The sequence below is a fragment of the Pollicipes pollicipes genome, unplaced genomic scaffold, assembly GCF_011947565.3.
Source record: "Pollicipes pollicipes isolate AB1234 unplaced genomic scaffold, Ppol_2.1 Scaffold_7231;HRSCAF=8579_pilon_pilon_pilon, whole genome shotgun sequence".
In the NCBI taxonomy this organism is placed as follows: Eukaryota; Metazoa; Arthropoda; class Thecostraca; order Pollicipedomorpha; family Pollicipedidae; genus Pollicipes; species Pollicipes pollicipes.
The window spans coordinates 3,272,035-3,282,371 of record NW_023597034.1 but is presented as its reverse complement, the minus strand read 5'-3'; the positions used below and the strand labels follow the sequence as shown (position 1 = coordinate 3,282,371).

The 10,337-nt window shown below is 54.8% G+C and overlaps 1 protein-coding gene across 1 annotated transcript; it reads right to left on the bottom strand.

Moving 5' to 3' along the window:
• Nucleotides 1-1,964: 1,964 nt before the first annotated feature.
• Nucleotides 1,965-10,192, bottom strand: LOC119109677 (vesicular inhibitory amino acid transporter-like). The gene is given in 5 exon segments (XM_037233400.1): nt 1,965-3,822; nt 7,197-7,322; nt 10,047-10,079; nt 10,081-10,171; nt 10,173-10,192. Coding segments are annotated over 5 exon segments (1,311 nt in total). The 5' UTR covers nt 10,178-10,192; the 3' UTR covers nt 1,965-2,766.
• Nucleotides 10,193-10,337: the final 145 nt, after the last annotated feature.

Below are 10,337 nucleotides of genomic sequence, written 5' to 3'. Positions count from 1 at the left end.
AGATCGTTGGACGCCTGCTGTACGGCGGTATGGAACCGATAAAATAGCAAAAGACACCGCTCGGTCATGGCAAACTTAAGCATGCATATATATATATATATATATATATATATATATATATATATATATATATAACCGATGCTTGTTAATGCTAGAATCTGTACGCTTACCAAGTTTGCGTATGCACTGCTAGTCTGGTCAAAACATAGCGATTGGCTAATACGTTATGGCTAACACGACAACCTCACAAATGAAGTTGTGGCATCTTGGATTAGCACTCTTCTTCGTTGCACCGCGATAAATCTGATCACGGTGGCTGTGAGTCACTTGATGAAATGCTGCAGCATGCATGACATGGGTCATGCATGGCACGCGTGAACATTTGGGATGGCTTCGTCTTCTTCACTGGATCATGGCAAAGTCAGATGCAATGGAAAAATTCATCTGTATGTGCACATGTACCCACACTTTTCATATTTCCGTGTGTGAACATTTGGCCATGTCAGAGTCGACCTTGACTTGTACAGATCGTTTTGCCTTTTCCAATTTCAAGTCCTCGTCAACAGTCAAGCACAGTATTTACTGAGCGGACGAAATTGGAGCTCAAGAGGAGAATGCGACGTAATCTATGCTTGCTGGAGGGCGTCCTACTTCACTGCAGGCACGCTGGTCCCGAAGCTCGCAGCTCTAAGACGAGCCGGGCGTCCTCTTCTGGCCATCAAGGCGCTCTTAATTCACAGCTTGGCGTCCGGAATCCCCGGCCGTTATTGATGGCGGCAGTCACCCGCAGACCAATATCCGAGACGCATTCATCTCATGCAGTCGACAAGCCGACTTCATCCGACCGTACAAGGCGCCCCAGCTATTCCGAATGATGAACAGTCTGTCGTCTGTGTGGAACACGGTCAGCTGGCGAGCAAGCCTGAGTTTTCGGAGGAGAAACGACTTAGTTCAGTGCGGCACCAGAGATTCGACGTTTCCCTACCACTTGATGCCGCTCTTCTGCTCGGGCGTCCGTTGTCCGCGGCCGTAAAAACACAAGCTCTTTTTCACTTTTATTTGGGTTTTCTGTTTGGCGCTGACCCACGTGACCGGCTCGTCTAGAGCGACTCTGAGACATACGCGCTGGGGAGGGCGGGCAGGGCCGACCGCTCTCCCTAGGGGCAGCGGTGGCCCCCTGCCGGCCTGGCCACGCGCCACCATCACTCCACGACACTGACCCCAACAGGATCGACTCGGCACGAGGGAAGACGGAGCATGCTGCGGTTGGGGTGGGCCGGACGGCGCTCAAGGGACCGATGGACAATGACGGTAGCGAAGCGGTGGATTGTCGGGCCCAAATACGGTTGACTGTCAAACCGGATATAAATTATCAGACTGCGGACGAAAGCTGTGTTGGAAGCTGTATCCAGACGACCATCGTGGTCTATCAATGTCCTTTAAAATGGGTGTGTGCATTGCACCTGCACGTTGCATGATTTTTTATAGCGAGAACCAACAGCACCGGGCTCTGTTCAGCATGTAATGTGTTCAGGACTGTGGACAGCGGCAGCATTGCTGCGTTCATAACGCCAAGGGGCGTGCTGATCCGAAAGCTCATCAAACAACAGCTGATCACATCAGGCGGAAAGCGAACAGCCGCCAGCCGCCATACCAGCAGCGTGTAAACGTCACAGTCGCGTGAAACCGGGGACGCACGGCCGAGCCGGCGCGTCGCACACGCACGTCACGTGCGTGATAAGCCGGTGAGCGCGTCACAGTCAGCTGGGCGTCGGTCGGCCGGTGACCGCGGCCGCCGCGTCCGGGGCGCGGTCGGGCCGGGCAGGGGTATCGACGTCGCCGGCGGAGGATGTCGGCTGGCGGCCGGGAGCGCAGAGGCTGTATTGATCGGCGGGCGGCGGGCGGGCCGGCGGCGGGCACCAGCCTGCCGGCACGTCAGCCCGCCCGCCCGCCGGCCGGCCGGGCCCGGGCCGCGGCGCGGCGAGCGGCCACGCCTCTCCGGGAGGACGCTGCTCACCCACCGGCCACAGTCACGGCACGCCAACTGGGGCACCACAGGGAGGGGAGGAGAGGATGCTGCGATTCTGCAGTTCGTAATTCGAAATTCGATTGATCCGCATTAAAAAGATTAGGTCCAGCAAAATGAACACCAAAGCTCCATTGCTGTTATTTGAACTTTGTCCCATGTAACGCACTGCAAATAACCCACGACAAAGGCAGCAAAGAGCCGAACGATGCCCGCAGAAAAAATGGCACGTAGTTGTGATACCTCGCCCATCTTTCCATGTAAACTATATTATCAGATTTTCGGGTCTGGAATCGCCCGAGGAGTGCTTCAGCGCTTGGCCAGGCCCTGGTATTGATTCCAGCCGCCCACGGTTCGCTCATCCTCCCGCACTAGCTCACCTTAGATATACAAAGTACACAACAGGACACCAAGCATTCTACACTGGACATCACAACATGGCACACCATCACATTCAACAGAGGGAAGACTTGCTTGCACTAGCTCGCAACGCTGGAAGCCGTAGTCCGGCGGCACTGCCACCAGCGCGTCGCGTCCGCGCTTAACACCTGCCGCCAGCGTGAATGTCGCTGGCCGACATGGAAGACTCGGTTTCCCAGTCTGGAAGACTCAGTGTGGAAGACTCGATTACTCAACGTGGAAGACTCCGTTGCCCACCGTAGATGACTCGGTTTCTTGTCGCGGAGTATAACTTCACGTGCAGTCGTGAAGAACTCACCTGCGCCGGGTGGCGCGACCGCTCAGAAAGGCAGCCCAATACGATAGGCCTCGACCAGGGCGCGTCCCGACGTGTAGATGCCGCACAGTCCAAACAGGCAGCCGAGGAAGATCACGAACATGTCGTAGCCCCGGGTGAACCAGGAGAGGACGTCCCACTTGAGCTTCAGATGGAAGTAGCAGGGCCAGATAAAGCTGAGCATGACTCCAGTAATGCTGCCGATGAACCCCATCAGGATGGCGAAGTGTGGGATGATGGCGGCCATGATGATGGTGAAGACCACCACCAGTACGCGGAAGGCTAAGCCAAAGGTGCGCAGCTCACCATCCAGGGCCCAGATCGACGGCATCACAGTGTAGGGCCGACCCTTGAAGTAGGTTCTCTCCAACAGCTCGCAGGCGGCGTAGTACGGCAGCGGGTATGACAGCAGCGCCTTGACCACCAGGAAGAAGTTAATGAGCTGCTTGAAGCTCTGTGACGGCAGGTTGTTGGTGATGACCTCTTGAGTGGCGCCCTGCCAGGTCAGAAAGCCAATGTAGCCGAACAAGGACTTGAACGCGGCGGCGGCGATGTGTGACCAGTTGAGCATGCACTCGAACCTGCCAGGGTCGCGCATGTTGCCCTCCAGCGACGGCAGGAATATCTGCGACGTGTACGAGAACACGATGATGCCCAGTCCGATCGGGAAGTGCAGGAAGTCGATGCGAAACTTCACCTGGGACCAGCCCCACTCGCCGGCCCAGGAGAGGCAGTAGCCGAAGATGAAGATATTGATGACCAGGTGCGCCATCGTGCACCAGAAGCTGAGTGTGCTGACGTGGTGTAGGTTCTTCAGGAAGCCGCATGGGATGAGCAGCATTCCGCACAGCATCATCCACGAGCGCGTGTCGATCTGACCTTGCGGGAACATGCCGATCAGGAGGTCACCGCACAGCACCACGTACAGAATGCAGGTCATGAGCAGCTCGATCAGCTGCGCCACGTTGACGATGCGTGCGCCCCAGCGCGGTCCGAAGCACATCTTGGCGATGCTGACGTAGCTGTCCCGCACGCGCACCAGCTGACCGTCGGGCGTCTCCTGCGGCGGCGCACAGCCCAGAACACAGGTCACGTCTGAGTGTGATTCAGAACACGAGGGTCAGGTCTGGGTACGTCATTCAGAACACATGGGCCACGCCTGAGTGTGACCGAGAACATAATGACTTCCTCTGAGTATGTGATCCCCAACGTCCCAACGCATGGGTAACGTCTGAGCGTGTGATCCAGAGCATAATGGTTACCTCTGAGTATGTGATCCCCAACGCATGGGTCACGTCTGAGTGTGTGACCTGGAACATACGGGTTGTGTATGAATGTGTGTGATCCAAACCGTTTGGGTCACGTCTGAGTGTGTTATCCGGAACACATGGGTCACGTCTGAATGTGTGACCTAGAACACATTGTTCACGTCCGATTGTGTGATGATCCAGAACGCATGGGTGCTGTCTGGGCACGTGATGTGGATCACATGGGTCACGTCTGAGTAAAAAATGCAGAAGCATGGCTTACGTCAGACTGTGCAATTCATAACGCATGGGTCACGGCTCAGTGTGTGATGCAGAACGCATTATTTGCACTGAGTGTTCGATACAGAGCGCATGGATAGTAACTTGCGTTACTTTCGAGGAGTAACTGGGTGAGGAAAGTAGCTAACGGGAACGGGCGGGGATGGGGGTGGGAAGGCTCAACGGCCAATCCTTCTGAGTCAAGACGTTTGCATTACACACCGATCAACTACTAAATTTTACAGAAATTCGATCTTAATTGGCTGGAGTTTGGAGAAAATTGAAACCTGTACCTCTCCCTTCCTTGAGAAAATTCTGGACAAATGCCTGTCTGAGAGTGTGATGCAGAACGCAGGGCCACCTGTTAACGGCACCGCGAAGGGGCAGGTCACGCTTGGGTATGTAACGCAGGTGTGGTGTCAAGCGAGGGTCCGGCACAAAACCGTGGTTTACACATGGGTCGTTTGCGGGCTCAACGAAGAACGCATTGATCACGTGTGAGTATCACACAAAACGTACCAGTGACGTGCGGGTTTGATGCATGACGTATGGTGCATAGGTGGGCACGGTTCGTTACTCTGCTGTTTGATTACGAGATAGAATTACCTTTCTAGTTGCAGAGCAACGGACTCATGACTTTAAGTGTAAAGGACCGAGTAACTTGCGTCACTTTCGAGGTCCGTTATTCCCTTGCATTTTAGTCCGTAACTCCGTTGCTCTGTTACTTTTGGCCTTAACGCGCAGATGTAGAGGAATAATGATACCGACAGAAGGAAAACGTCCTGCTTTTTTCGCGTGTCTCGAGCTTCCAGGTTCTGGAAGCCATTAAGCACGACTAACTGTGTTCCAAATGGTACAAATTTGAGCTGCAGGAGGGCGCTTTGTTTTTCGAGGAACGACGTTTGTAAGGCATTGCATGAGGAAGGAGACTGAACGTAGATGGTGCCCCTTTGTTTCGGAAGAGCACTCGCAAAACATAAAACAATAACAATGTCAGCGCACGCACGTGCATTAGACACGAATGACCAATGCCGGGTGGAAACGGAGGTTCGGAGGCTGCTGGCGCGCGACGGGCCACAAGGTTTGGCGCCAACATCGGCAAAATGTTGCTTGGTGTTCCACGTAAGAGTGATCACGCCCAGGAGGTATTGCTACCTGATCTGTGGCACCTGGATGTGTAGCAACACTGGCAGCGCCTCGCGCCGTTACCCGCCGTCACCGCTCCGCGCAGCACCCCGCCACCGCCACCTCAAACACTTTGGTCTGGGCCATATGTATGTCTGTGAGTCTGATCACAGAGCAAGGAATTGGACGAACCAAGAACTTGCCCTTTGATTGCATGTGAGTCATCTTCCATCCAGCGAATTGCCTCACGTAAATTATCTCCAAACTCCTGCGAATTTGGGTCGAAATCTGCGAAATCACTCAATCTTTACTGAAACCTTTTGGTTCAGGACAATATATATATATATATATATATATATATATATATATATATATAGGTGTATGTGTGTGTGTGTGTGTGTGTGTGTGTGTGTGTGTGTGTGTGTGTGTGTGTGTGTGTGTGTGTGTGTGTGTGTGTGTGTGTGTGTGTGTGTGTGTGTGTGTGTGTGTGTGTGTGTGTGTGTGTGTGTGTGTGTGTGTGTGTGTGTGTGTGTGTGACACAGAACGCAGAGCGCAAATAATCTTTAAAAATTTTGACGGCAATGTTGCAGGAATGGTGGGATGGAATAGAAATGAAAATTTCCAACACATGCCACTGCAATAACCTTTACCAACGATGCAATGCAAGTTCAATATAAAATTTATGCTTTGGCATTTGTAAAAGCGTGTCTAAAATGTCACGTGACGTGCAACGCCGTGATACGCCCATCCGGCGGTCAGGCAGGCACTCTTAAGACCATTTGCCAATTAATCGTTTTTGACAAGTCGCAGACGATGTTTCTGGGGAGCGAGCCCCCGCCACTGCTCAGCAAACTGCATAGTGAGATATCCGGCATTCCACCAACTGCGCTTCGTGGACAGCCTCCAAATGAGTATATGAGTCACGTGTAAAACGCACGCAAAATGTGTGTTGCGCATTTAGGTAAGACGCAGAACGCTCATTAAAAAACGTCAAGTGTGGAGTTTGATTCAAATGAATGAGTGACGCATGGGATTACGAAACTCCAGCATAGGAGTTTGAGTTTGAGTCACGTGTAGAAGTTTGAGTAGCGACTCAGAAGGTATCCGCCACGCGAAGATCTTACTCAAAGCTCTTGTGGGTGTGACACAGCAGATGGACCGCATTTGGGCGCGACCCAACATGAACGGCTCACGAATGAGTGCGACGCAATGTGGGTCACATATGGGTGGCCTAAACGTTGGGGTCATGTATGAGTGGCGATCGGGGGATGGCAGTCCCTTGTAAATGTCACGCAAAGTGTTCGTTACGTGTGAGTGCCACGCCGAGCGCAGGCACCAAGTGAGTGTGACACGCAGCGTCTGTGTTGCATGTGGTCGTGATGCCAGACGTGCGGGTTACGTGAGGGTGAGACTCAAAACGTATGTGTCACGTGTGAGCGTTATGCAGAACGCACTAGCCATTCTTGAGTGTGTCGCAGAGCTTACAGGCTACATGTGCGTGATGCAGCAGTTTTGCGTGCAAAACACTGCAGCTCAGCTGACCGATGTGGACATCCGATCACTGGCGTCGTGACAACCGGGGTTCGTTTCCAGAAGACAACGCTTAGCATGCGCATTCTGGGATGCAAGCTGGCAACTGTTCCAGAGTGGTCGTCATGATGTTGTATGGCAGTATCGCTTGATAAAGACTCCGACGAAAAAAAAATGTACTGGAAAACGGAAGTCCTGCATATGTTGCAACTCTTGGTAAGTTGCATCATGTAGCTCCGCCCCGTCCACATACCTCATACAGGCAATCCACCAGAATTTTCCCGGTGTAGCAGCAGATGTAAGCGACGCCAATCATGGCGACGATGGCCCAGTAACCTCCGTGGAGCACTGTGTACGGCAGCGAGACGATGAACATGCCCTGCAATAGGACGGGGCGCGTCACTAGCGGCCCATGCCACCGGACCAGCAGCCGTCTGCCCTGCTGGTCACTAACCGAGCGCGTCACTGGCGACCCATGCCACCGGACCAGCGCCCCGCTGGTCACTGACGAATGCATTGTAACAGCTGACGCCATTGGCGCCGGCACCCGCCACTCCTTAGAGGCTCGGAGCCCATGAAAGCTGCCTGCGGCGGGAATCGATCCCGGAGCTATCCACCGGTAGTCCGGCGCCGATTCAAGCTGAGGTGTTTGCTGGGTCACTGACTGCATGTCACTGCTGAGCCACAGCTCTGGTTAGATGGACAAGGAGTGTCGCTGTGCAGTCAGAGGACAGGCCGGGGTGAGCCGGTGTTGGGCCAAAGGACGGGACAGATAACGGCAATGACGGACCGGATAGGAGAGGGAGCTCCAGTGATACACCAGAGGACAGGAAAGGGAGTGCCAGTGACGGATAACAGGAGAAGACAGGGAGTATCAGTCACGGACCAGAGGGCGTGAGCAGGCCAGTGAATGACCAGAGGACAGGACAGAGAGCGTCGCTGACGGACCAGAGGACGGTACAGGGAGTGTCACTGACTGATCAGAGGACAACACAGGGAACGTCAGTGACTGGCCAGAGGACGACACAGGGAGCGTCAGTGACGGACCAGGGGACAGTACAGGGAGTGTCACTGACTGACCAGAGGGCAGTGCAGGGAGTGTCACTGACTGACCAGAGATAGTGCGTGAAGTGTCACTGACTATCCAGAGGGCAGTACAGGGTGTGTCACGGACTGACCAGAGGGCACTGCAGGGAGTGTCACTGACTGACCAGAGATAGTGCAGGAAGTGTCACTGACTATCCAGAGGGCAGTACAGGGTGTGTCACGGACTGACCAGAGGACAGCACAGGGAGCGTCTGTGGCAGACAGGAGGAGAGAACAGGGAACATCAGTCGCCGGCCAGAGGGAAGGGCAGAGAGCATCAGTGATGGACCGGAGGACAGTGCAGGGAGCGTCACTGACAGACCGGAGGTCAATACAGGGAGCGCCGGTGACTGACCAGATGACAGTACGGGGATCGTGACTGATTGGCCAGAGCACAGGTCAGGGAGCGTCTACGATGTACCAGACAGGAGAGGGAACATCTGTGACGGACCAGACAGGAGAGGAAGCGTCAGTGATAGACCAGACAGGGGAGGGAGCGTCAGTGATGGACCAGAAACCAAGGCAGAGTAGCGTCAGTGACAAACGGGAGGAAGCGGTGAAGAGCGTCACTCATTATCTGATGGGCCGATGCGTTGTTGTAGAGCGCTCCGCGTGATAACGCTTGTCAAACTGGCAGCATATTCAGATCCATATTCGGGCCGAGATCCGGGACTTTGACCTGCTACGATCCCGAAATAGGACATGCCCGGCTCAGCTCTTGTGCCCGCCGGGTGAGTCGGTCGATATCTATTTTTACGCGAGTTTTCCAGGGCATCAAAAAACGAGGGAATCCAACCGGAATGATGCGATGTTAGATCGGTTACAACACAGTTGTCAGTGAGGGCAATGGGACCAGGGGGGAACGCGCGTAAAGGCCTTATTTTTATGTTCGCTGGGATCGGAAAATCACGCTTCAGCTGTGTGCAGACTTTCAGGCAAATCAGAGGTCCATTGTCGGCCAGATATCGATCCGAATACGATTTTGAATATATTGCCAAAAGTGCCGAGCGTCACATACTGGTGCATGTATGCGGGGACCACCGTACCTCTATGAGGCGTCACCCGCCGGACATACCGGCTTATACGGCGACGACATATCGCCTCACACAGCAGCCGGCAAGTACAGCTTGCGGCAGATAGCTTCTGACCAAGCTCGAGGCTGCAGAAATGACTGACAGGGTCCAGGGGAGTACAGCCAAGACTTGTGCAGGAGAATGACAGCACGCTGGCATAAGCTGCACAAAATGTATCGCTGGCATCACAACTGGGCCCCAAAGAAAGACAAGACTCGTAAAAATTGGTGAAGGGCACGAGCCTCCAAATCATGAGTAAATCTTCATTCATGGCTGCTGTCGATCTTTCGCGCGAAGCATTTTCGCGTGTGAAATACGCATGCCACCTTTCCCGACTGTCCTCAAACCCCCGCGAGAGCAGGCCTGCCCGCACAGCACGTCAAGACGCAGTGGCAAGAGCGCCGCGAGCGCGCAAACGGCTTGCTATCTGCACCAGGAACCCACCACCTAGTGAAGCACACTCAGCTCAACGGATGATATCACGCAGTGCCCTTAGTCTAGAAATGCTCGCGAGACAACGTGTTGGGGCGTAATGATTCAACACGACCGGGCCGCATAGGCATCATTACATCATGCAAGCTGGCCCTCAGCGACCATTGCTCAGCACGCGGTCTTGTGCTGCACCGACTCAGCCGGACCGTTCGCCTTCCTGGGGCTGGAGCCAACCAGCGCGGGACACATACCCTCGACATCGCCGCGTCAGCTCCGGGGGTACCGGCAGTAACCCGAACTGCTTACGGCCAGGCGACGCTGGTGATGTGCCACGGTTTTGTTATTGGAAAGGAACGCGACACGCGCCATCGAGCACCCATTTCACGCAGCGCCAGCGAATACAAAGGTCATATCAGCGTTCAGGGGCCATGGCACAACCGGTGTTTGAACCTGGCCCTCCACGTGGAAGCCCAAGACGTTAGCTAGGTCGCCTTTACGCCCTTCCAACCCACCTGGATGGCGTTGGTGACGTTCCAGCCGGCCATGCCACTCGTCGATCTTGTCGCCCGACAGGCCTTCGCCGCTCGCCTCCTGGCCGCCGCCGGCCGCTCCGTTGACGTGGCCGCCATCTTTGCCAGCCCATAGCGGCCAGCTCCGTGTCTCCAGGGCGGCGGCCATACTTGGCGAAGTGCAGGTCTCATCGGCCCGGCCAGGCACGAGTCCGGCAAGCGCGGCGCGCGCCCGCGCCCAGGCCGCCGCCACGTGCGGCCCCAAGTTGGGCAGCAGCGGCATGTCGACAAGCG